The sequence below is a fragment of the Acanthochromis polyacanthus genome, chromosome 13, assembly GCF_021347895.1.
Source record: "Acanthochromis polyacanthus isolate Apoly-LR-REF ecotype Palm Island chromosome 13, KAUST_Apoly_ChrSc, whole genome shotgun sequence".
Taxonomy (NCBI): Eukaryota; Metazoa; Chordata; class Actinopteri; family Pomacentridae; genus Acanthochromis; species Acanthochromis polyacanthus.
Genome location: NC_067125.1, coordinates 4,665,903 through 4,693,506, shown reverse-complemented (window position 1 = coordinate 4,693,506; position 27,604 = coordinate 4,665,903). Strand labels below are relative to the sequence as shown.

At 39.9% G+C, this 27,604-nt stretch overlaps 1 protein-coding gene across 12 annotated transcripts in view; it reads right to left on the bottom strand.

The window, feature by feature from the left end:
- Positions 1 to 3,385: 3,385 nt before the first annotated feature.
- The window catches only part of lrch3 (leucine-rich repeats and calponin homology (CH) domain containing 3), a 29,048-nt gene continuing 4,829 nt past the window's right edge, over positions 3,386 to 27,604 (bottom strand). The window contains exons 2-22 of one of the 12 annotated variants that reach the window (XM_051957561.1): positions 24,656 to 24,800; positions 24,432 to 24,558; positions 24,240 to 24,345; positions 23,327 to 23,463; positions 23,158 to 23,258; positions 22,987 to 23,080; positions 20,864 to 20,978; positions 20,362 to 20,507; positions 20,081 to 20,136; positions 19,940 to 19,985; positions 19,718 to 19,840; positions 19,465 to 19,509; positions 19,063 to 19,116; positions 17,257 to 17,325; positions 16,999 to 17,073; positions 15,929 to 15,962; positions 15,726 to 15,839; positions 14,544 to 14,638; positions 14,258 to 14,395; positions 14,101 to 14,178; positions 3,386 to 8,236 (exon numbers count right to left, since the gene is read on the bottom strand). In XM_051957561.1, the coding sequence (XP_051813521.1) occupies positions 8,078 to 8,236; positions 14,101 to 14,178; positions 14,258 to 14,395; positions 14,544 to 14,638; positions 15,726 to 15,839; positions 15,929 to 15,962; positions 16,999 to 17,073; positions 17,257 to 17,325; positions 19,063 to 19,116; positions 19,465 to 19,509; positions 19,718 to 19,840; positions 19,940 to 19,985; positions 20,081 to 20,136; positions 20,362 to 20,507; positions 20,864 to 20,978; positions 22,987 to 23,080; positions 23,158 to 23,258; positions 23,327 to 23,463; positions 24,240 to 24,345; positions 24,432 to 24,558; positions 24,656 to 24,800 (2,057 nt within the window). In that variant the 3' untranslated portion in view covers positions 3,386 to 8,077. The other 11 variants (XM_051957564.1, XM_051957559.1, XM_051957560.1 and 8 more) reach the window with 11 other exon arrangements.

Below are 27,604 nucleotides of genomic sequence, written 5' to 3'. Positions count from 1 at the left end.
AAAAGAGAAATGTTAAAAATGTTTCTCATGTGAATGTTCTTAAAGAAAATATTAGAAATTTTACTGATATATCTGTAATCACTTTAGATATTTTTAGGGTTTTTTGTAAGATTTTTTCTCATTTTTTGAAAATATTTACAAGAGTTTTTCATCGAATTTGGCGGATTTTTAAAAATAAAACTTTTAAGGAATTATTGTAATTTTCTTCCTGAAGGTTTTGCAAATTTTCTGAAATTTAAGGAATTTTTTTTGCTGAATTTTTGGATTTTTTTCAGACGAGGAAACAATATTTTTGGTGCCGTTAAATGAAGACAACAGGAGGGTTAATCCAACTGTCTCTGCTTGTGTCTGAAATGAACGATGTAAAGTTTTGTTGGTTTCTTTTCACCTGGAAATCATTTTTTACAGACTTGAGCCTTCAAGGATTTACTTCTTTTCTTTAGTAACAATTTATTCAAGATGTAAACTCCTGTTTTTAGAATAATCTGACTTTTTTCTGCAGAATATTTTCTCCTGTTGTTCAATAAATCCTCTGATGGTTTTGTAATCTGACCGGCGCTGCTTTATTGGACTTTAACTGATGTGTTGAGTGTGTGCAGTCAGTTGTGTCGCTTCTTAGAAGAAGATTAATCCTCATGAAACTGAATCACATCAGCAGGAGACGAATTTATGAATCAAAGATGTTCATGATCCTGAAACAACTTTAACCCTCGTGTCGTCCTGCGTTTTAAAGTTTGAAAATGTGGGAAAAAAATACATTTTCACAGAGAAAACTTCCACATTTTCAACATTTTGGGGAAATTTTGAACATTTTCTGGTGCAAAAAAAGAAATGCTAAAAAAATGTTTCTTTAAGAACATTTGGAAAAATAATCAACACAATTTTTCTGAATGTTCTTAAAGAAAATACCAGAACTTTTACTGATATATATGGAATCACTTTAGATGTTTTCAAGGATTTTTTGGAAGATTTTTATTCATTTTTTGAAAATATTTACTTTTATAAATTTTTATTTCTGCCACATTTGGTGATTTTCTTTAAAAAACAAAACATTGAAGGAATTTTTGGAATTTTTTTCCTGAAGATTTTGCAATTTTTTATAAATTTGGGGATTTTTCTGCTGAGTTTTGCATTTTTTTTCAGACAAGGAACAATATTTTTGGTGAATGAAGACAACAGGAGGGTGAAACATCTGCAGAAAGTCACCACCAGATGGAGGCAGAGCTTTGATCACAGTCTGCTCATTTCACACTGAATCTTTTCATTCCTCTTTCTGACTCTTTTCTATCTTGTTGTTCTCTGACAGGTTGATGAAAAGCATCCGGTCTCTACACTTTCTTATTGGTAGTTCTTTCATTTTCCATCTTTAACCGTGATGCTGTTGATGGATCCTTCATCAGTTCAGTCCTTTCTAAAGAAACATTCATGTTGAATCCTCTCTCTGATATGAGGCTTTTCTCCTCTTATTTATTCTGAATGTTGTTTTGTTGTCTCTGTGCAGCCTGAGAGCTCCTGTAAGTTCTCCATGATGACGTCATGAAGCTCCTCCTCCAGGAAGCTGATGTTGTTTCATAGATTCTGGCAGCTCCTCTCATTCAGGTTGTTGTGGTTAAACAGTAACTTTAAATGTTGACTCTCTGATCAGGACTTCTTCTACTTACTTTGTGTAAAGCAGCAGTTCCAGCGGCAGCAGCACAGCCCCACAGCATGATGCTGCCACCTCCATGCTGGACGGTAGCTTTGGTGTTGTTGGGCTTCAAGGCTTCATCTTCTCTCCTCCAAACATGTTTCTAGACGATGTGGACAAAAGCAAACACAATAAATGTCACAATAAAACAATCCAGCTGGTATGGCCGTAAGCAACAGCAAACTCTTCACACAAGCTTTTAAATCAAACTAAACTCCACATTTTGTCTCTTGTTGCTTCACTGTCTGGGAAAGAGTCTTTCTCAACGCATCTTAACACCTTTTATCTGATTCTATTTCACCTCCAATCATCACTTTAACGCATCATTTCTATTTATTTAGCTCACTTTGACTAATTAGTTTGAACTTTAACAAAACTGACAAGTGGATAAAAACTTTAGTGGATTGTTTTATTGTGACATTTATTGTGTTTGATTTTGTCCATGATGTGGTTGATTGATGGTATAAACACACATGTATGACACATTAATATGTTGTTATTTTGGTGTGTTGACAGATGAAGTGAGATATGAATAAAGTGAGTGTGAAATGAAGGAGAATCCAAAGTAAAGACGACAGTTTTCTTCCATAAATAGTGTGTTTGTGGCTGTGTTTGTTTCTTACGGCCATACCAGCCTGAATACGCCTGATATCGTCTGATCTTGAAAGCTAAGCAGGGTCAGGCCTGGTTACTACTTGGATGGGAGACCACTGAGGCCAGGCCTCTCCCTGCCTGTAGAGCGGGATGTTGGGGTACTGGTGGATCTTTGCGTGATCACGCTGGTGAGGCTTGGTGCTGAAGCTCTTCCCGCACACACTGAAGTTGTGCTCCTTCAGACCATGAAGCTTCATGTGGCGGGTCAAGCTTGGCTTCTCAGTGAAGTGTTTGTCACACACACTGCAGACGTGACTCTTGCGCTCCACCGTTGTCTGCAATCTGCTGACAAAAAAATCAGGTGCTGTAAGCTTTTATCTGGACCACCTGCAGAGGGCGCTGCTGCTGCTTTACTGCAGACTAGAAAAATAGAACCCATTAGAACGTACATCAAGGCTTCATTAACGTCATCAGTAACAGGTGTGTAGATTTGTCCTGCTGATGGAACCACTACAACATCATACACTGCTGATGGAGGCAGACATGTTTGTAGGTGGTGGTGGGAGACAGGAGGATGATGACAAAGCTGGTGTCCATCATGGAGGACACCTACCGCCCCCTGCAGGAAACAGTAAGATCACTGGGCAGCTCCTTCAGTGACAGACTGCTTCACCCGCGGTGTCTAAAGGAGAGATACCGCAGGTCCTTCCTTCCTGCTGCAGTCACACTTTACAATCAAGCTCTCAGTAGTTTCTGTTCACCCATTTACAAACTGTGCAATAAAAAATGTAAATACTGATGCTGTGCAATTACTTAAAAATCTTGCTGTAAATAAGTGTTCTGTTTGCTGCTGTACAATGTAAATTTCCCCTCTGTGGGATTAATAAAGGTTTAATCTTTCTGTCTTTCTTAGTCCAGTATCAATCAGCCAATCACGTTTGAGTCACTGGTTACTATGGTGACTCGCTAAGGTCTAGTCTATAATTAAAAAACACCAGAGGAACAGTAATAAATGAGCCTCAGTGGTTTTTCATTGACCCTTAACATGCGAACACATTGTCACTACGTTCTGCTCAAGACAATAAAAGCATCAACTTTAAAGAGTCAAATTAAAATATTTATTTCAGGACTTAAACTCTTCAAACAGCCGCGTTCAAATCTTTTTTACAGCTTTCAGCAAAAATGAAGCAAAAGTGGAAAAATGTCTAAAACTGTGAGTCCCGTTTGTCTCCTTTAGAAACGGTGGAATGTCCTTTAAACTGTCGTCTCTGGGTTTGTCACGACTCATCACATGACCCGTCACTTGCACCGTCACGTTTCCTCCACACATGACCCCGTCACCATGTCACATGACCTGTCCCATCTGTCACATGACCCATCACCGCCCCAGGAGAAGAAGAAAAACATAAAAGGTCTGTACAACATGAACCCTCGTCGCCGTCTGCCTGCTCAGGACACAGAGGCACAGGATTGGACAGCAGACCTGTCAATCACAGCACTGTCTCCAGGGACCGATGCACCCTGAGTTCAGCCTCACAGGCAGCTGGACCAGATCCTCTCCTGGTTCAGTTTCCTCTGATGATTCAGTCTCAGGTGAGTCTCTGAAGTCTTCCACAGTCTTTGCAGCAAAGCATCTGACTGGCCGAGGTGGCTGAGGGGGCGGGGCTCAGCCTAGGAGTCAGAATTCAGGGTAGAAATGTTCCGATGAAGTTCTGACGCTGCGTTCAGGTGAATCAGAAGCAAAAAGAAGCCTAAGAACTTGAAGTTAAACTCTGAGGTTTCCGGTCACCTGAACTCAGCCTCGATGAAACATGCAAATATAAAACATCGATAAAGTTTAAATTAAAAACAAAGCTGCCGTCATTTTCTCCTCCGTCAGCAAACCAGATTCATGTTCTGAGTGTAAACAGGAGAATAAAAACAAGGAGGAAATTGAAAAACCGCTGAAGGCGCTAGAAAACCTGTAAAAACATGAATTTATTTAACAATGTTTTCTACCTTTTATAATTTAGTTTTGTAATTTAATTAAACTGGTTTTCTTACGCTCTTCTTTCTATGAATCTGTGTTTGTTCTTTGAAATGTTTGATGTTTGTTTATTTCTGTACGTCATGCAGGACGGAGGCTGAGAGTTTCTTACTGAGTTTAATCAGTAAAACTTTGTGGTTCTGCTCTCAAAATGCTGAATATAAATAAAGTTTATTGATAACGATGTGGGTTTGGGGTGTAAACACAAACATCTGGATGTTTGGAGCCAACAGGAGGAGAAAACAACTTTGTTTTTGCACCTTTAAAAAAAAAAACACAAGAAGAGGAGTTGCTGTGGTGACTGATCAACTCCATCGTCACGGTAACACGCACCGCCTCATATACAGAATATATCTATATATGTATATATTTACAAAATATATTTGTACACAAGCAGTCCGTCAGCAGGAGTCAGTTCACCCGGTGATCACCTGACCGCCGTCCTCCAATCAGGATCTTAAGCCGTCTGACATCATCGACACATCTGCTCATTCACTCTGATTGAAATGATTTCTGACAGTTTGGATCTGACGGAGACGTTGAAAACATCCAACATGTTGTGTAGCGTGAGCTCTAAGAGCTAAATTAGCTTAGACCAAAGATGCCTAGCTTCATGGCTAGCTGTGTTACCTCAAACTCAAACTACTGGGTTCATAGTGTGAGGTAAATTAGCATTTCCAAACCAACTACTGTACATCAATGCTAGCATGAGGCTACATTAGCTTCAACTCAAAACTAAAGATGTTTAATTTTATTGCTGGCTGTGTAAGCTCAAACTCAAACTACTGGGTTTATAATAAGTTGGCATTTCCAAAACAACTACTGAACACTTAAGTTAGCATGATGCTACATTAGCTTCAATTCAAAACTAAAAATATCTTACTTCATGACTAGCTGTGTTCGCTGAAACCCGAAAACTACTGGGTTAATAATGTTAGATGAAGTTAGCATTTCCAAACCAACTACTGTGTGCTTATGTTTGCACGAGGCTACATTAGCTTCAATTCAAAACTAAAAATGCCTAACTTCATAAAAAGCTGTTTGGGCACAAACTCCAAACCTCCTTCACAGGTTAAATTAGCATTTTCAAAACACTCGCAGTACACTTACGTTAGCATGATGCTACATTAGCTTCAAATTCAAGATTAAAGTTTGACAGCCAGCTGTTTAAATTTAATCTCAAAACCAGCTAACAAAATATTGTTTACAGTTAGTTTTACTCTCATAATGCTAGCCAATATTAGCATACTTAAAGTGACTACTGTACACCTGTGTTCACGAACATTAGCATTTAGCGTTGGTAGTGTAATCTACACCATCTTTATTGATGATTTCTGGATTATCTTTAAACCCAAAAGAAGCAATTAAATAAAATGTTTACAGTCAGTTGTATTAGCTTAATCTACAAACCGGCTAACTTAATAATGTTGTCTAATGTTTGCAGTAAGTTGTTTTAGAGCCAACACTAAACAACTACAGAAGTGTTGGACATTAACATAAGCATTGAGCTGCATTAGCTCACCAACTAGCATTTGCTGTGTTAAAGTCTCACGATGTCAGTTAATATTTAAGTCTGTTTCAGTCGAAGTTTTACTACTATTAGCATTTAGCAGTGTTGGCTACACCCAATATTAACTTTTTAAATGTGTACTAACATCTGCAGTGAGCTATGTTTGCATACTTACTGCTAGCTTAACCATTATCATAATTCTCACTGTCGTATTCAAGCTAGTACATTTACCATTGAAAGCATTTAGCAGAGTTAGTCTTGAGCTATATTAGCTCAATTCTGGACCAGAAAGCAATGGCTAATGTTTATAGTTAACTGTGTTAGCTTAGTCTCTCAACCAACTAGTTTAATCAGTTAATATCGGCAGAAAGCTGTAGTGTCACTTTCAAAACAACTCACCTTCATCAATGTTGAGTATTGTTCGCATTAGCTTAAACCTCATACAAGCAAGATTTGTGTTAGCTGAAGCTAATGGCTAATGTTATAAACTTTACAAAATAATTTAATAGCCAAAGTTGGCAGGTAGCATTTTCAAATTATGTTGAATTTAGATTCTCAACTGTTAGCAGTTAGCATTTTGTCCTTCTAATCTCTGTGACTGTTTTTATATTGATTTTAAACCAAGCAAATTTATGTTAGCTAATTTACAGCTAGCTGTTATTCTTGAAGTCAAAAGCCAACCAGTGTGATATTTTTAGCGTCATGTTAGCATCTCCTCTGAACCAACTACATCAATATCGGCTGCTAATATTAATGAGCTACCTTAGTGTCCTTTAAATAAACAAAAAAGGTTTGTTAGCGATTAGCAGCACAACACGTCAAACCATCTTTGTCAGTGTTAAATAACGTTAGCATTTTGCTACATTAGATTGATTCGCAATGCAAATATGCCACATTTAACTAAATATTAATCTTTTTATACTTTGTTTAGCTTGTATTTAGGTGTTTTCATAAGAATGTTTAGGTTTGGTATTGTGTTTAATAATAAGGTTGTTTGTAATGATTTTATTATTGAATGTACATTATTTTTAAAACCTTGAGCCCCCTCTCAAAGAAATACCCTGTAGGAAAAAGGAGGGACAAAGTGTAATATTTAATATCCTAAATCTGTACAAAATTTTAGTCACAGCTTCTCAAATGTGAGGATTTTAAGCTTTTCTTTGACAGAAAACTAAATCAAAATGTCGTCAGTTGTGTGCAGATTAATTTAGTTTAAGTTTTGTTTGAGCAACAGATGTTTTCTGCTCACGTCTCCATCAGATCCAGCTGCTGTTTTCACATAAAATCTTCCCGCCTGTGATACCAGCTGAAAGTTTTATCCTGACGACAACAGATGCTGCATCCTGAAGCCTCAAAAACAAAAAGACGAACTTGTCAAAAGTCTGTATGGAAGCCTGCTGCTGCCAAAAATTAACTAAATTCAACTTTAGTGTTAACTAAAAATTAACACTAAAAATAAGAAAAGTTAGTCAGAATTTTAAAAAATTTGCATAATAAATAAAACCTGATCAAAATTCCGTTAAGTCTTTTTGTAAATATAAAACATTTTTTATCTCAAATTGTGACTCAAAAGTTTAACGTTTTTTTTACCTTTGGATGTATTTTTTAATAATTTGAGGCAAAACTATGAATAAAAAATTAACAATTTTCCTCATAATTTAGATGTTTAAGGTAAACTGACTTTGTAAAAGTCAAATATTTTTCAAGTCAACTTTCTGACTTCTTATTCACGTTTAAATTTTTTATTTAACAAAATCTGAGCAATTTTTTGTCATTTTTTGTTTAAAAAAATGACTTTTTTAAAAGTAGAACCTTTTGACTTTTCTTTTGTCAATTTTGAGATAAAAAAAATAAAACTTAAAAAAATGACCTTTGAAAAGTAAAACCTTTGAGTTTTAAATCTCAGTCAAACCTTTGATCTTTTATGGTCATTTTGCATGAATATTATTTTAATCGTGACTAACTTTTCTTCTTCTACAGACAGAAATGTGTTTGTAACCTTGATGCTGACCAATAGGAGCACAGAGACTGTAACCATGGAGACGGTGCGACCCGCAGACGTCCACAGCTGCATCAGAAGCTGTTTGTTTACATTCTGGCTTCCTGATGACATCACAAGTTGGGACAAGCACGAGCTCTGATTGGTCGACGACCGACATGTGGTTTCCTCTATGATCGGCTGATCAGAACCCTGCATTAACCCGACTGCCTGCAGCGCCACAGGAGGCCGACTCAGCGCGTGCGGTGGCGTCCGAGTGGTCTACATGATGACGGAGGCTCCAGGTGCGGTGCATGATGATGTGGTTGTCGTTGTGACAGGATGTCGGGGCGGGGCCAGGTCCAGCAGAGCGCTGACGGTCCCGGCCACCTGGGGGAGCCCTTGCTCCTCCAGGATGTGGAGAGGAAGACACAACTGACTCTGCATGGACAGACACCACAGAAGAAGACACACAGCGAGGGGAGGGGTGAGGGGTGGGGACAACGGAAAGGTGGGTCAATGGATGGAAACTTAAATAAACCAACAAAATAACCGTAACCATGGCAACACAAGGGATAAAAACAAGGAGCAGTGACATCAACAAAAAAGGAACAACTGAAGTGATGGGAGGGGAAAAAAAGGTGAGAAGCAGAAAGGAGACAGAGTTCCAGAGCTTTCAGCAGAGTTCCATGGTCTTCATCAGAAAATAGAAAACAGATTTCAGTATAATTAGAGATAACACACTTGATTCTGCTGAGAATAAGACCTTCGTTATTGTTACAGACACACAAAGTGAGTCAGAGCTGCTTTAATCGACTTTATTCATGGAGGGAAAAGTTTTCTCCAACATCAGGGCAGAGCAGAGGCACAGAGTCTGATAAAAACACGCATCATCCTCACTCTTCAGTTTATAAAAGTCAAGTCTTAAGTATTTTCCGTCCTTTCTCAGTTCACGCTTGTAGGACGCCGTAATCAAGTCCATGTCCAAGAGGGTCTATGAGTCCATTTCCACTGCAGGACTTTAACCTGGAACCCAGTTAGGATTTTAATTTAGGTCTAAGTTAAGGTTTTATTAAAATTAAATCTGTTGTTGTACAAAACTGAGGTAAATCTTTTTCTTGTGATTTCCTTAAAATGTCCACTAAACGGTAAGATAAGGAGAAGATCTTCAGTACCTAGGAAACCCGTAACAACAGGTGAACCAGTGCGCTAAAGACCTTCACAGCTGAACTACCTTCAAGTCTGAACCAAAACACGCAAAGTCTTTGTGAATTAATTTTCGTTGTAATTTCCTTCTACTTTTGTTGTTTTCTGTTTGCTACTACTTTTCAGTTTATTCTTCCTCTAGAAATTCCATCTTTTCTTCTGACTAGTTTAATTTCGTGATTTTTTCACTATTTATGGACCACATTTTGAGGTGATAGCAGGCATCAGCATCAATCTAAGCAAACAAACTAATTCCGTCTAAATGATTCTGTAATGTTTTTTCTTCACTAAGGAATCCTTTCAAAGGATGCTGTGCAACACCCTTAGTAAGCCTCTCAGCTAACGGTAAACTAAGCCTCAAGTCTCATATTTAAAGAGAAAATTTTGGGCTCCAGAATCTTCCCAGAACTTGGACTTTTAAGATTCTTTTACGCTTTAGTCTGATGTACAATCTTGTGCTTCCACTGTGGATGTTAATGATTGATCGTTAACTGATTAATTTCCATTGCTAATGTAACAGATTAAAGACATTAATCGATAAGGCAGAAGGACATTCATGTTAGAGAATGTGTTGTAGATCAGCTGTAGTACCACCAGGTGGAGCCTCTTACTGTCTAATGAGATGGAAGACTGTAGTTTGTTTAAACTGTGGTTAAACACTGCAGTAACTTGAAGCCGTTGTGTTTAATTGCAGACTGTGTTTGTCTTTGGTATGTTTTTTCAATCACAGTCCTGAGAACTGAAGTGAACTGATGCCACTGATTTAGGTTCAGAAAGTGAAGCAGTGAAAATGGGCCTCGGTAGGTGAAGTTCCTGCAGTGGAAATAGAGGTCTTAGAGTTCTACGAAGGCCAAAGGGCTCCGACACTCTGACTTCTCATTAAGTATCACTGTTGGCATTACAGGAAGGAAGACCATGTTTGGAAACTCTGATTTTTGGTGCTCAGAGCTTTTTCTCAGGCAAACATGTTTACGAAGAGTATGGCAGGTTTCTGATCGGGAAGGCTGAACCACATTACAAACAGTAAAAAAACACTCAGACAGGCAGCCAAACATAAGGCACAGGGGGCGGAGCTTCAACAGGCAGGAAACAAGCTTCAGGGTAAACTTCCAACTCTGGGTGTTTGTCAAGTTTCAACTTCAGCAGAGGAAGGATTGGATGATCCTCTCAGGTTCAAAAGAAACAAACAAACGGAGTTCAGCAGACAAAGTTCTGTTTGGATCCGAGTTCAGACCAGCAAGTCCCAGGTCAAAGGGAACAAGTCCAGAAGAGAAAGTCCCAGGTCAATGGTAGCAAGTGACAAGCCCAGTCCTACATGTCCCAGGTCAGAGGTAACAAGCCTCAAATCAAAAGTATCAAGTCCAGAAGAGTAAGCCCCAGGTCAAAGGGAACAAGTCCAGAAGAGAAAGTCCCAGGTCAAAGGTGACAAGTCCCAGGTCAATGGTAGCAAGTGATAAGCCCAGTCCTACATGTCCCAGGTCAGAGGTAACAAGCCTCAAATCAAAGGTGTCAAGTCCAGAAGAGCAAGCCCCAGGTCAAAGGTAACAAGTCCAGCAGAGAAAGTTCCAGGTCAAAGGTGACAAGTCCAGCAGAGAAAGTTCCAGGACAAAAGTAACAAGTACAAGATCAAAGGTAAGTCCCAAGTCAAAGATAGCTAGTCCAGATCAGCAAGTCTCAGGTAAAGGGTAACAAGTTCAGACCAGCAAGTCCCACATCAAAGATAAGTCAAGACTAGCAAGTAACAGATCAAACCTATCAAGTCAAGATCAACATATCCCAGGTTAAAGGTAACAAGTCCCAGTTAAGACCTAGATAAGTATTGATTTTTGTGCTTCGAGTCCCGAACCAGTCAGTATTTGTTGGTGTGCTAGTGTGTACTATCAAAGACTAACTGACTAAACACTGATCAGTTAGCAGGAAATGTAAGACACCCAAGAAGGTTGGGGACAATGTCAAGTCATTTCAAGTAAAATTCAAGTGAAGTTGTGAGTCTTTGGTGTTTAATTCAACATTGAGTTCCAAGTCAGGTATCGAATGTTTGAGCTGAAGTACTGTGATTTGAGTCTCGAGTCTCTGAAAGTTTAGACAGCAGGGATTTTAGCACTTACAGGCTCAGTTGATCTGAATGGTATCATTAGCATAAAAAGACAGACACTGAAAGCTGAACACTGTCAGACACGATAATAAAACTAATACGATCTGGATTTGATAAATGGATTTTGTGGATCTGATAAAAGTAACCCTAATCCTCAAGTCTAGAGAAATGCTTCCAACATCTGGATCACATGAAGCAGACCGTGGGTATTCTGAAACAGCAGGAGCAGCAACCTGGGGAGACTTTTAGGCAGTGTTTTGATTTTTGCACAGCTGAGTTTAGAAGGGACACATTGGTGTCATCAGCTGGGCTCTGATTTGTAATGTGGCAAGTCTCTCCATCAAGTCACAGCAAAAAGGCAAAATAATCCTGGACTCTGATCCCAGAAATCACATCCACACTGCTAACCAAAGGCATATAAAGATCAAGCCCTCATTCTAAATTTGGCCTGAACACCTGGAGACAAGTTAAAGGTCTGGACCCATGTGGATTTGTGAATTTGGAAGTGCTGGAATATTTTTCGAGTTTGGACAGAGCTATAATCTTCATATGAAAGATGTAGCTCAGTCAACTGTATGAAGCAGCGACATCCAGGTACTCTGGGGTAGTTTACAGGTGACCACAAAGCAGCAACAAAGTCTGAGGCTGTGGTGCTCAGCTAAAGGCATTCAAATATCTAAACAAGCAAGTCCCAGAAGATGAACAGGTGCAACACTGATAATAGTCCAGGTAATACAGCAGACTGTTATATTGAAGAAGGATCTAAGCTCCTTTACTTGTAGTTGTGGATACAAGGGACTGAAGTGAGGTTTCAGGATCCCCCTGTAGAGGTTTGGAAAGTCCTCTGGATCTACCATGTGGAGGTGAAGGACTATCCTCCATTGTGGTCATGCACTGTGAGGTGTGACAAGAAGAATGAGATTGTTGATACAAGCAGGATTATCTTTGAAAGGAGCTGGCTGACGTGGTTCGGGCAGCAGATAGTGGACAATGAGGAAGACCCAGGACACACCACAGGGTTTATCCAACCCTTCTGACCCTGGGATGGTTTGAGGATGTCTTTCTCCTTCGCTACTTTCTAAAGGCCAATTCATGCTTTCATGCACAATGGGACCTTCATTATCTATCCTGGTCTGCTAAGGTCCACGCAAAATTTGTGACCACGTGGACGTCCATACCAGTACCAAGAAAACAAGTGGTGCTACAAACAAATACTTGGAATAAGGAGATACTGTTTAAGGTCATTCTCTTCATCCACACCATTATAGATCTTCATAAGACTCGCAATGGAAGGAAGACTTTGGAGGAACTTTGTTTGGATGTTGTTTCCCAAACACAGCAGGAGGTCCTCATTTCTCCAAAAGTCCTTTGCTACATTCACACACTGTGTTTGGCCCACCTCAGAAATAATCATTAACACTGTATACAGAAGATCCGTAACTGGCTGCTGTATCCCCATGTTTTTTTCTGTGTTCGATACGAGGGGAAAGCAACCGTCCATGTAGCTGAGTGAGGCGCATCGAGGGGTATGAACAGTGACATGGACACAGAAAGCATGAAGTGGCCACAACCTAGCCAGCATAATAATTATTATTATTTGCATTAATGCTTAGATGATTTAAGTACTGGATCAAGTTGTATCTTGAAAGGATTTAGTTTTCGGCAAGCCACAAAAATCTCTGAAGGAATATACGCAAGTGGCTTGTTACTGCAGGAACTCATGGCAGGCGTAAAGATAAACAGAAACAACCTCTGAATCAGTTCCTTCAGCAATAGCAGTGGAAGATCGGACAGTTTTGATTGTGACGTTAACTTTGAGTGCTCCAAAGCTACAACAAATACTTACTTGAAACAATTTCAGCTCTAAGAGCTGGAAATACTAGCCTATACAGAGGGTCCTCGATTTACAACGTCCTCTACCTACAGCGTTTTGTCATTATGTGGAACTAGTCGGTGAGCAAAGCGGATGAATAGGTCGTCATGCAGTGCTACAAGACAGTTTTGTGTACATTCGCTGGTTGTACCCCACCTTATATTGTGCTGCATTTGCTAACTTTTTGCATTTCATTATGGCTCCAAGCGTAAGTCAGACTCTTCTAATGGATTTCCCAAAATCGACTGACAGCGGGCCGGAGGAACAGAACTCTGACATAAGTCGAGGACCCTCTGTATGGTGATTTAATGTTGTTGATAGCGATATAGGGCAGAAAAATGGTGGGTCTTGTCCTCTCTAACAAGTCAGCACTGAGTCCAACACAGCAGTTTTGAAGGGCTGTTTAGAAGTAGCTACCCTAGAGTAAGTGCTTTTATCTTCCATGGAAACAGCCCTGAAATAGCCAGTCCTTGTAGTGAGATCAGACCCACAAAAGTTCATGGTGCCACAAAACAAGTTCCTGCAGTAAAAGCGCCCAGATTTCCTATCTAGCCCAGAAACAAGTCCAGACTCCATAAGGGAACGTAGCTGCAGAGCCAGACATCCGGTGTACCTCCAGTATTTGTGCTTAGCTAGGGTAATGTCAAAATGTTCGACTTTAAATGTGCTGTGAACAGAGATATTCTGAGGAGCAGATTTGAGGATTTGCCGGTTTCTCCTTCTATCTGTGGAGTCGGCGGTCAGCAGACGTTTGGCGTTCAGGTCCAGGCATGCGGCGCCAGGTGTACATAGATGGCACACAGCACCGACATGACAGACAGGTAAAAGAGTGCGAAGCCGGCCAGCTGGGCCTGAGGGGACAGGCTGATCAGGGGCGGGGCCATGGACAGCAACACAGCAAGTGTCCCATAAACCCCGCCCCCTTTCCCCTCCAGGACCTCCCCCACCGAACAGAGACGGTCCTGAGTGTGTTTGTGTTGGTGAGATGGACATGGTGGAGTGGGCACAGGAGTGAGACAGAATCAGAACAGGGTTAATGAAAGGTGGGAGGATGAAGGAGAAGGAAGAAAGTTGTTAGTTGAAGAGAAGAAGCTTCAGTCTGAGTACCAGTCATCCAGGTGTGTTTGTTACCTGGGGAACTCCGATCCTGCGACACGCCTCCAGGAAGTTCTCTACGTTTCGTCGACATTTGGCCATGGTGAGTTTAGGCTGCGAGGAGCAGGGAGATGTTAGGATCACCACAGGTGACAGCAGCAGGTAGATCTACGTCTATTAACCAGCGACTCACCACAGCAGGGGAGGGGACGTGGATGCTGGGGACGGACCGCGGTCTCACGTGATTGGCCAGGTGACACAGCACCACCCCATCCGTCAGAGCAGCTCCCAGGTCGCTAGGCAATGACACTTTGAGACGAGCCTCAATGTTCTGGACAAAGAAAAATAGAAGCAATGTGACTCGTTTTATAGTACCTTCAATGAACATAGAGCAACTTTAACTAATATGGAGCATATAGGTGTGAAGCGGACATACAGTTTAGCAGGTGTGTCCAGGTGAGACAAGTGGAGGTACTCACCTTTCTGAGCTGCTCAACCACCTCAGCATCTTCTCCAACCAGAGGAGGAGCAGCAGGAGTCTCCTCCTGACTCTGAGGAGCAGCAGCAGCGTCACCTGGAGGACGGAGAGGGAGGAGTCAGACACACCTGACTTATGCAAACGGTCTTCTTAACCAACAACTGGCAGCCTTATCAATCAGTAATTAATTAATCAATCACACAAAATTAACTCAGTGGAGATCCGTCCATGTCCTGATGTAGGTGTTTGGAACGAGATAACGTGCTCTAATGGCATCACCAATCAACCTCTGGATCACAGTATAGTGCAGTTCAGCAAACAAAACTCTGTCCAATAGGCATTAAGCGTCACAGGAGACTTTCTCATGGGGGAACTTTACTGGCTGAGCTCCCAAAATGCTCTTTGCTTGCCAATATAGAACTGCCTGTAGTCCAAGTGATGCCTCCTTGGGTCGCTACAGTGCAAACCCAGCAAGAAGCCCCACCTGGTGGCGCAATCAGGTACTACAGCGAGTTGACAATACATTTTCCGCCATATACAGGGTTCTCGACTTAAATTGGAATTCCGTTCCTATGGAGCGACGTACTGTGATTTTCGCCATAAGTTGGAACTCATATTTGTGCATATACAAGCAGCCGATGTTCGTCGGTGTTTTGCCCTTTTCTGAGCATTTTATTATGTCTAATTTCATGCCCATGGTGATGGCTTTCCTTTTCTTCAAAGCACTGCCATCAGAAGAGTCTGACTTATGCTTGGAAACCATAATGAAGGGCAAAAAGTTTCCAAAAAAACAACACAAACCTAAGAAAGCGAATGCGGCACAATCCAATGTGGCATACAACAAGCGAATGTAAATTGTCTTCCTCATATAGTGACGACGTATTTGTCTGCTTTGTTCGCCAACTAGCTCCCGCACAAAATTTGTTTTAACATCGCAAATGCCGTACGTTGGAATGATGGAACAAGACTTTCTTAATAAATCCATAGCAGATGGCAATGTAACCATTGAATGCCATAGGTCAAGGACATCGTAAACCGAGGACCAACTGTGTATGACCTCTGTTTCAGTTAATACATCTGAAATCGGTTAAATCATGAACAGCAATTAATAACTAATCAACGTTTCTACACCTGGCTTGTGAAGGTGGTCTCAACTCAAGATTATCACCTGGCAACACCTCACCTTTCCTCTTCTCCTCCTTCTGACTTAGGCGATACAGGAAACTCTCTGGTCTCACGCCGGCTGTCCGACAGGAAGCCACGCCCCCTGAGCCGGGGTAGGAAGGTGACTGATTGGCTGAAAGAAAAACCAAGATATAGAGTCAAAAACTATCTGAAAAGCAGAGAAAAATGAAGATATGAGGGTCGTGTTTCTGGTGGTCTTACCTGTAGGTGACAGAGCGGCTCTGTCTTCGCCCTGCTGAGACAAAGCACATGACAGTGACACACCTGCAGGATCTTCAGCTGGATCACACACCTGCAGTTCACTCCAAGTCTGCTTAACTTTAATATCTTAATTCCAAGTTCAAACTCAAACCAACACTGACTGCATCTACAAACACGAGCTCTAATACATCCTATTATTATCACAAAACTGAATTCATCCACCACTGAAAGTAGTCCCAAATAACTTCTGTTTCTGTCTGTATGATAAAAACTCCAGTGAACAGTTAAAACTACAGATTTGTGAGACTTCTAATCCATCCTGATTGGTTGATGGACCTACCTACAAGTCACTCATCATGAAGAAACTCCACCGTAGAGTCACGAGCCTTAAGACTTTTTTGAAACTGCGACTGAATGTGAGGAACTGAAAATGTTCCCACAAAGACTCAAGGTGCGTACCGTCCATCTTCTAAACTATCAGGGTTTTTATCCTTTGAATTACTCCTCTGAGCATATATTCATACAGAAAAGATAGTATTTGGTTAAGTAACCCTTCTAGTTTATATCTACAAGCTTCTGGTTGATCTTGGACTCCTCTGGACATTTTGCCTACTGTCAAGCATGGAGGTGGCAGCATCATTATATGAACAACTGAACTGACTCAGACTTGTTTCTTCATCAGTCCACAGGTTGAATTTCCCTTAGGATTAATCAAGTATCCATCTATCCATCTATCTATCTATCTATGTTCTTAATGGGTTTAAGTCACTCTAAAACTTTCATTCTAGCCTGACTGAACCATTTCTTTACCTCTGAGTCATTTCTGACCAATTTTGAGTCTTTTTTAAAGTAATTATGGATGAGTTTCAAGTCATTTCCTACAGCAGGTGTTCTTAAAGATTCAGTAGAAACCGGTGGAGCTGAAAACCACAACAAGGAAGTCAGAAAGTGTTGACAAACAGACACAAAGAGAAACCAACAGCAGATCAATCCTCCGAAAGCTTCCAGAACCAAACAGATTGTTAGCAGACATTCAGACAGATTGAGCAGCAGCATGCAGGTTGCAGTACCTGCAGCAGACAGGAGGCGGCGCTGTCAGAGGCAGCATGAGAGCGACAGCCGTCTACAGACACTCCGGTAACAGACTAACAGATAAACACAGAGAAAGAGAGACGAGGAGGGCCGAAACAAAAAGATGAAACTCAAACAGAAATAGAAAACAGAAGTGAGAGGTTCTGGTTCGACTGTATTTAGTTTTACGTAATGTCAGGTTTTTGGAAATACGTCAAATCAATTGTCGGATGTTAAAGGTAAACCTGATGTTTCACCTGTCTGTGTGAACCAGGTCGTCTCTTTATTGTGTTTGTGTCAAAGTCGATCTCAAACACCAGAACACACTGACACAGAAATTCAGACAGAAAGACATAAAAAAGAAAAACAAGGAGGAGGAAATTAAAGAAAAAGTGATGACAGGAGGAAAATAGGATGCAAAGAGCAAAAAAAGTGTCGAGAAAATTAAGTAACACAACGGATGAACAGATGAAGGAGGAAGAAGAAGAAAGTGTTAATGCAGAAAGCACATTCAGTTTCTAATTTATGGATTAGTAACAGAGAAATGACAGGTTACAGCCTGCTCCTTATGAGACCTTTAAGTTAATTTAACATGTTTAAAATATGATGGTATTTACTTAAATAATTCTAATTTCATATAAAGAATTAAAATAACGAGTATAGTCACCACAACCTTTTCACCTTTCTATGTAATAAATCTGCTCGTTTACAGCTTAAAGGACAAAATATACACGTTTTGCTTTCATTTAATTCCTTTCACGGCCTTTATTCAGCTTAAATCAACTCAGATCTTCAGATTTTTGTGCCGTCTTGTGTGTATTTTACTGATTCATTTCATAAATTCACAGGTCCATCTGGGGAAAAAAACTCACAAACTCGACTCTAAACACCGTGGCTCGTGTTATAAAAGTGTCTCTACACGCAAAAAGGAACATTTAATAATAAATAAACACGAATGGAACTGAACCATGCAGCACACAGGAAGATGAAACACCACCGCCGAGGAGGAACTGAAATGGAAAAGATGCAGGAGGTGGGCGGGTCTAAGTGACAGGAAGAATGAGTGACAGGTGTGTTCATGCTGTAGTGATGAGGAAACTGTGGAGTCGCATGCAGCAGATTCAGTTCAATGAGACAGAATCAGTCAGATTCAAATCTGCAGAAATGATGCCTCAGACATTTTAAGAAAACATTTTTCAACTTCTCATTTAGAAATTATACTCTCAAAACCCACTTCTCTGTTGTTTTAACCGGACGCTCGGATCCTTTTGGAGCTTTTCTGTTTTGCCTCAAACTTTTTTCTCATTTTCAAACATTTTTTTTTATACATCAAAACAAACCAACCGACGTTCAATCGACTCTAAATTAAGTGGACAGACTCTTACTGTTTCATAAGTTTTTTCGGGTGTTGTTTAATTTAGTCAAAAATAACGACAGAGAAAAAGAATCAGCAATTTTTACTTTCTAAAACAAAACTAAAAAAAAGAGTAATCCTTCTCGACAATAACTGTTATTCAATCAATAAAAACCAGGGCTAGCTGCACTGTTTCCTATAAAAAAATGCTTGAATGTCGGTGAATCCAAAGTTTTTCACTATGAAACAACATTTTCGGTGTTACTTTTGTTTCAGGAGCTCCAACATATCGTCGACAGGCATGATTTAAATTAATGCAAACAGGAATAAAGGTGCAGATCAATGTTTTGTTGTTTTTCCTCAGGATAATCTGGGAACTAAAGTTAGTCAAAAGCAGCTTTTCTTTAATTATAATAGAAGCAGAGCCTGTTAAGTTGCCTCAAAAACACGTTGAAGCTCTTACTGTGAAACTGAACTGCTCTTTAATCCTATCTGTGGCTGTATTCATGCTTTTATTCTGTATTTTTTCTTGATTCTGTTGTTAAAGGAAGCTGCTGTTTCACCAGTTATTACTATTATTTTAATAATAAACCTACATGTCTGACATTTCTGGTGACGAATCGTGAATCTGATTGATTCCTGCCCGTTTGTCTGCTTTTATTTTGAAAATCAGTTAGTAGATTTCCAAGGGGCAGGGCTAAACTCTTACCATGAAGAGGGCGGAGTCGTCTGTGTGGGTGGAGCGTCTGGAGGGGTACACACTCTGAACACACATAAATGTAACAGACACACACACACATTAACACAAACAGACGAGACGTGAACAGGTGTGGTGATGGAGGGGGCGTGGCCTAAACACAGGCGGCGTGGCTTAAACACAGCTGCTGGTAATGAACCAAACTGAAGACCTCCTTTAGGGTTAAATTTAAATGACCTGAGTGCAGCAGCAGGAACCACCACCACCACTTTAACGCTTCTTTATTTCCCGCCATTAATTCAGGTTTTTTCGCATTTTGCTCGTTAGAATTCGGTGAGTTTTCAGTTGCAGCAGACGACAGAAACGACACTCGACTGGACAAACAAACACCGACAGCAACAGGTAAAGTCTCACCTCAGTGTCTGGACTGGACTTGGTTGGACTCTGAGCTGCTTTATGCTGAAAAACAACAACAGACTGATGTTAATACAGCTCCTGTTTCAACAAAAATATCATAATAATGTGACATAATTCAGAAATTAAACATTAAAAAACACATCTGACTGCAGTGACTTCAATACAGTCCAAAAAAGCAACTAGCAGATGATATGGTTAAACTGGTGGGTGACTGGTTAAACTGGTGGGTGACTGGTTAAACTGGTGGTACCTTGGAGTAGCTGGTGACGCTGTCCCTCTGCAGAGATCGGTTCTTCTGCCTCTCCTCGTCGTACCTGAGAGCAGCGAGCTGAGCCTCCCTCCTCATCCTCTCCACACCTGGACCGACACCTCTCTGAACGGGTAGACAGGTGGACAGACAGACAGACAGTTAGTCCTGAAGGAGCAGAGTGTCTCTGAGGTTTCCTATCAGACAGGTAGGAGGAGGTGTTACCTGGCTGTGGGAGCTAGAGGGAGCTGCAACGCCATCGACCACACTCCTGGAAGACAGACGGTTAGACAGGTAGTTAAATAGGTAGTTAGACAGGTATACAGGTGATCCACACATGTTCTCAGACTGAACTGGTTTCTGTACCTGCTGTGTCTCTTTGTGTCTTCTGTTCTGGACAAACTGGATTTGACTGGAGAACCCTGAAGACACAACAGACAGAAGATGACTCTGATGAAGCAGAATAACACGACAAACCTCTAACGTCCTGATGAATCAGAGTTCAATGCTGCAGTTTGAAAATACAGCAGAACAATTCACCACTGAGCTTAATCTCCAGAAAAACAACTTTTCTGTGGCAGCTCGAGACATTTTAAGACGTTTTTGTCCTCGTGTGAATAGAAACCCTGTGTGGGCGGAGCTTCGACCTCTCTGGTGATGCGTCTCTCGATGTAAGCCATGAACTGAGAGCTCAGGCTGCTGCTGTCTCCTCTTCCTCCTCGACTCCGGCCCTCGTCTTCCTCCTCCTCCCCCACACAGCTGTCGATGAAGTCGATCTGCTCCAACTCCACATCTGGAAACGGAAGATCAGATTGAGAACTCTGACAGGTGAGGACAAACTTACAGGTAACCTTTAGATGGAAACTCTAAATAAAAGGCTAATTTTACCGTTTTTATTTGCCGTAAAGTCCCAAAAAAGTCTAAAAAAAATGTTCTTCATTTGTCATTATGAGCTTCTGACTTTAACCAGATGAGAAATATTTAATCTGCAGCTCAATAAACTGAATATCAGCTGATGTGAATCTGAGAAGCTCCAGTTATCACGAAGCACAAACACTGAGGCTCGGTAGCAGTTAGTAGGTCAGCAGCTGCAGTTTAAGCCTCATAACTCCCAACATGATCTGATCTGAGGTCAGTAAAGATGCTCACGTGTTCCGTTGGCCAGCAGCGGTCCTCCTCCTCCTCCTCCTCCTCCTCCTCTCGGTCTCTGGTCTCGGCTGATCTCGGCCACTCTGCTGGACAGCTCTGAAAGCTCCTCTGAAGGCTGAATGGACACAAAGCAGGAAGAATGTTTTAGCAATCGGTCCCTTTAACAAGATCTACGAGTGAAATCATGATAACTAGCTTTTATAAACTGATAACTCATTCAGAGCTCTGATGTGGAGGTTTTAAACCAAACAGAAGACTAGAAATGAAACTAACCTCCTGATTTAAGGTCCTTTTATAGATTTAAAAGGCTCAATATTTAACTCACACAGACCCTAACTTTGTTTTTCACTTTTTACTACAGTCACGGTTAACGGATCAGGATTAGTTTTTGATTTTAGGCGTTTTTAAAATAATCCATGTTCAGCTTCATTCCTGCTAATCTTTGCATCAAACTTCTCCTTTTCTACAGAGCAGTAAAACTAAACCAGCAGTTTTTACTTTCACATCAGTGGGACGTGTTCTTCAGAGTCGCTGTGATTCAGTGACTTATCAGATTTTTATTTTTTTGATCGTTGTGTTACTCTGGACTGCAGCCACAACATCCAGCAGGTTTGTTCTCAGGCGGCATCAAGTTCTCATGAAGTGAAGCCAAAACATCTCCAAAGGCTGGATGTCAGATCAGGAAGCATCAGGTTTGACTTTTCTATCAGCGAAGCATTTTAAAGTGTTACATCACAGCTGATTGAGTTCATTTAATTGTGATAAACTGTGCAGCCGAGCCCTTGGTTTTTAAAACCAGGATGTTAATTATTAATTATTCGTCAGTATGAATGAATTCTGCAGCATCAAATGGCATAAAGTGTCTGACAGCTGTCTGGGTTAGCTCGCCAGCTTTCTGTCATTTTAGAAGTGTTGAGTCTTTCTGAACAATTTTAGCTAATTTTGAACACATTCTTTTCATTTAGGACAAATTTGGGGTAATTTGTGACAAGTTTTTAGTTATTTTGAATTGGTTTCAGTTCATTGTAGGAATATTTTAAGTCATTTAAGTCAAATTTTTTTTAAATCTAGATGGGTTTTAAGTCCTTTCAGGAACATTTTAAGTCATTTTCGACAAGTTTTTAGTAATTTTGGATTGGTTTTAAAGTCATTTTAGGAAGGTTATGAGTTGTTTATGGCAGGTTTTTAGTCATTTTTGATTGGTTTTAAATCATTTTAGAATGATTTTGAGTCATTTCCGACATGTTTTTAAGTAATTTTGGATTGGTTGTAAGTCATTTTAGGAAGGTTTTTAAAAATTCTAGATTGTTTTAAGTCATTTTAGGGAAGTTTCAAGTAATTTATGATGAGCTTTTAGAAATTTTGGATCGGTTTCAAGTCATTTTAGGAAAGTTCTGAGTAAATTTCGACAAGTTTTTAGAAATTTTGGAATGGTTTCGTGACATTTTAGGAAAACTTCAAGTCATTTCCAGCAAGTTTTGGTCATTTTGTGGTGGTTTCAAGTCATTTTAAGAAAATTTATCGAAGTTTTGACTGGTTCCAAGTCATTTTAGGAGCGATTCGAACCATTTACGTCAAGTTTTTGTAATTTTGAGCTATTGTCAAATTACTCTGCAGCAGAAAATTGTAAAAAAAGACACCAAATCATACACATATATAGCATATCATATCTGTTATCAAACTGCTGTAAAGAGATTGATAAAGTTACAGGATATTTACTGTTGACGCCTGTTTTCTGTGTTTAACAAGTAAGATTTTCTTGGTTCAGTTGTTGAACAGGAATTGTAAACTAAGCTGTTATTTTAGATTCATTTATCTGGTGTTTGTTTATCTGTACTTCAAATTACTACCTTAAATGAGTTTATTTTAGGGTAAATATTTTGTGTCAGTTGTTAAAAAAAGTCTGAATGATCAGTTTATAATTATTCACATGCTGATTATCAGTTAAACTTTAAAATGTGCATCCCCAGTCCTCAATTCATGAAAATGTTCCTTTGGTTTCATCCTAGAACTCTCAGGTATAATATATCTGGTTAAATCCAGAGTTTTAAAGTACATATTTTAGGTTCTGGTTCTGTGTTACATCAGCGAGGTTCTTTATAAAGACAGAGTTTGTGTCTGACCTCGTTCCCGAGCCATCGCTTGTCTCCGCTGTCGACGCTGTTGAAGCCGGAGTCCAGAGCTCCGTATGGACGGCCGGGATACAGCTCATCGACACTGACGAGAAACAGAGGCGGTCACTAACTGAGGCTTTTATTCTGAAGGAGCAGAGTGTGTGTGTGTTGATCGTGTACCAGGTCAGAGGTCGTCTGTCGTAGTCGGGGAGGTCGGGCGTCGTCTTGCTGGCCTCCAGGTTCAGATACTTGAATATGTGAACTTTCCCTTTGATGCAGATCTGCAGAGAAAACTGCGGTTAAACCTGAGATGCAGACAGACCGACCAGTGATGTCACTTCCTGTGTACCTGTGCGGGGGGCGTCTGCAGAGGGTTGTTGTCGAGGACGATGGTCTGTAGCTGTGTGAGTCGTCGGTAACAGACGGGGATGGAGGTCACTTTGTTACAGGAGAAATCCAGACGGACCAGAGGAAGCTCGGCCAGCTCTGGACGGCAGAAACACAAGCAGTTAGTTTTATTCTGAAACTGTCGGCTTGTTTCCTTCCTGTCATTTAGCAAGCAGAACGCCAATGTTTATCTTATAGTTGGATGATTTTAGCTTTCTTTAGTCAGTTGTTTAAATTGTGGAGCAATTTGTTTCAGTGAAATCCAAACAAATTCAACAGCATTTCAGTCCAGCGTTTTTTTTTCCTTCCATCCAAAGATGAACTTTATGGTTTAGTAGCAACAAAAACGTGGTCTCCTTTTGGTCTACTGAGGTTTGGAGAATCATTTAAATGTGGCTTGATGTTGAATTTAAATATTTCCTACCTAAGATTTTTCCTTTTTTTGCAGCGTTTTGGTTCATTTTGTTGGTAAAAAGAAAAAAAAGCTTAAAGAAATCTCAAGTAAGGAGCAAAAATGAAGCAACAAAGGCTGGTTTACATTTTATATTCCCTCTGTCACTGTAAGTTTTACTGTAAATAAATATAAAGTTCCTCAGTCATGTCCACTGATCAGTAACTAACGGTGTAAACATTATAATTTAGAGGTTCTACCGTTCTACAGACTCCCTAATCATTAAATGATTTATTACTGATCAATTAAAACAAATAGTTTGCTGTGACCATCACAGTGTGTTGAATCAGATTTAGTCCGAACATTGATCTGGTTTCTTTTTTGCTGTTCTTTAAAAAAACTCACTACCTTTAAGTTCAGAGTTCAGTCTTCACCTGCCTGCAGTGACATCACAGCGTACAGGTGTGTGGTTTCTGTATCGTACCTGGAGGCAGCCGGACCAGGTGGTTCCTCCGGATGTTCAGGTCTCTGAGAGCCTCCAGCTGACCCACCTGGGCAGGTAAGGTCTGGATCTCATTACAGCTCACATCCTGCAGCCAAAAGCATCAATAAGCGATCAATAGAATCGATAACGTCTTCGATCAGTGAATAATCAGAGAGGCGAGCGATGACCGACCAGCTCGGTGAGGTGTCTCAGCTGGCCCAGTTCTTCTGGCAGAGAAACCAGCTTGTTGTTGCAGGCGATCAGAACCTTCAGAGGGAGGCTGCAGACGACGGCGGGGAGAACCGACAGCTGGTTCCGACTGAGGAGAGAATAAAGAAAAACAACAGACCAATATGGAGACAACTAGTCTGCTTAGTCACGTCAGAATAAACAGCATCTAAGTCTGAGTGTGTTACCTGAGGTTCAGGTAGGTCAGGGCCTGCAGGTTCAGCAGTCCGTCCGGCAGAGACCTCAGACAGTTCTGGTACAGATTCAGACTCTCCAGAGACACGAAGAGACAAACCTCCAGAGGAAGCTCCGACAGCCGATTACGAGACAAATCTGAAAACAAACGGAGAGAGAGAAAGTTCAGGTTACATTTTTAAACCCTCGTGTCGTCCTGCGGGTCAAAATGACCCATTTCAAAGTTTGAAAATGTGAAAAAAAAAATATTTTCACAGTGAAACCTCTGATGCTCACATTTTCAACATTTTGGGAAAATCTTTGGACATTTTTTGGTGGGAAAAAAAACGTTAAAAACGTGAAATTTGCTGGATTTGGGTAGATGTTTTTTGTGAATGTTCTCAAAGAAAATATTAGAAGTTTTACAGATATATATGGAATCCCTTTATATATTTTCAGCATTTTTTGAATGATTTTACTCATTTTTTTTAAAATATTTACGAGAAATTTCTCGCCAAATTTGTGTGATTTTTTTAAAATAAAATTTTAAGGGAAACTTTTAAGGAATTATTGGAGTTTTCAGAAATTTGGGGAATTTTTTTGCTTATAATTTGGATTTTTTTCAGACAAGGAAACGATATCTTTTGGTGCCCATAAATGAGGACAACAGGAGGGTTAAATATTTCTGTCCAGGAAGAAGCTGAAGAAAGAAGAATTATGAAGAAAACCAGCTGCCTCAAAACTCAGAGAGACCATCCAGCAGACCGATGCTACTGTGCTGCTGGATTTTTGGTGAAGTTTCCCTTTAATCCTGCAAATTAAATTTAGTTTGGACTCCAGATGTTTTCAGATCATCAGGGAGGTAAAGATCCTCCTTTTGTTGATCAAACAACAGCTGGAGGTTAATTTGAGAGTTGGACTGGATTTCAAAAAGGATGAACATCTCAAATCGTAACTGAAGTCGTCATTTATTCAAAATAAAAGCCCCAAGGAAGTCATAGGACGTTGGGAGGATGTTTTGTAGCATACCGGACTATCAAAATAAAAGCTCAGAGATAGGTTTTTTTAAATCAAATGAAGCATTTAAATACATTTTATTTATTTATAATATCTGGGATTTCTTGGCAGGACATAAAACCAACAATAGCTGCATTAACACACTCAGAATTCAACAATAAATGTTCTAGTTTTATCTGCTTTCAGAATAAACCTCCACTAGACAACAGCTCAGAGGCTGATTGAGAATGTTTGCTTCTAAGTTTCACTTTAGTATCGCAGGAATCCAACAAACAGAACTGACAATTCTGCTTTACTTTATACAACAGAGAATGATGAACAACCCACAGTGTGACTTCTAGTGTTTATTTTAATGCCGGTGGTGACACTGAGTCACAAACCAAAAGAGGAAATGGCACCAAAACGTTGACAACCTGAACCTCCTACATTACGAGAGGTAATAAGTTCTATTTACCCTCACTGATGGCTGAAATAAATGTGGAGAATAACACTGAAATATGAAAAAAAGTCTGATTTACCATCTTATTTGGAAGTTTTGTGCTCTTAAGGCTGATTGTTCGTTCACAGATATAACTGATGAGTTGTCAAGTACTAAATTTACTGCCAACTATTTTCATTTTTTATTTAAAATAAGTCTAAGTTCTCTAACTACAGCTTCTAAAATGTGACTATTTTCTCGTTTCTTTCCTCCTCGATGATGCTAAACGAAACATCATTTGTCATCTTGGTCTTTAGGAAACACAGATTAACATTTTTCTCCATTTTCTGACACTAAATAGTCCAAAAACAACCTAGAAACTAGCCGACAGATTCATTAAAACAATCATTAGCAGCAGCCTGAGTTAATATGAAGGTGAAGCTTTAAACCAGGGGTGTCCAACATGTGGCCTGCGGGCCAAAACCGGCCCTCCAGAGGGTCCAATCCGGTCCGACTTTGTAAAGTGTAAAAATGACAGAGAAGACATTAACTGCAGATTGTAAATCTTTAAAACTATAAATTTAAAATAATTTCTAGACCAAGACAAGTTTTGATCATAAAGTAAAATACTAGATTGTCCTTTGGTCATTTTGTGTCTCATTTTTGTAATATTTTGTCTTGTTTTTGTCGTTTTTTTGTCTTTTTCTGTCTGACTTTTGTCATTTGTCTCAAGCTGTTGCCGTTTTGTTTCTTCTTTTTGTCGTTTTATGTTTCCTTTTTGTCTCGTTTGTGTGTTTTGTCTTATTGTTGTCATTTTACTTTATTCATTGTTTGGGTTGTTTTTTGTCTTGCTTGTGTAATTTGTCTAATTTTTTGTCGTGTTTTTGTCTGTTTTTTGCCGCTTTGTAACTTTTTTGTCTCTCTTTTTTGCTTCGTTTCATGTTGTTTGTCTCATTTTGTTTCTCCCTTTTGTTGTTTTGTGTCTCATTTTTGCCATTTTTTGCCTCACTTTTGTAATATTTTGTCTTGTTTTTGGTCTTTTGTTATTGATCATAAAACAAAACACACATCATCAGTTCCAGATACCTGAGACTAAATGTTGTGTTTCTTTGTAGATGCTCTGATCAGTTAGTTGTAATGTGGAAATAATAAACTGAGGAATAATGTTTTTATTTTTCTTCAGAAATTTCAGGTTGTTCATGATGTTTTGTGAAAAGATAATCAGTTAAATGTGAACATTTTTGGCATTAAAGCAAAGGAAACATTTCAAGTTGTGGGTATTTATCGGTCATTATGCTGTGATTTTACTGGTCAGAATGTAAAATGAGTTTGACCCTGGTTTAAATTGTCCACATGATTCATGTCTCTGAATATCTTACAGTCCACCACAGGACTAACTGGTGACCAAACCATCTTCAGCTGAGATAAAGCAGCTCCATAAATAAAAAACACTTCAGTCTGTTATCTGGTGAACACAAACAACTTTCCATGAGCATCAGCTGCCGGCCAAACATCACAACATTACACT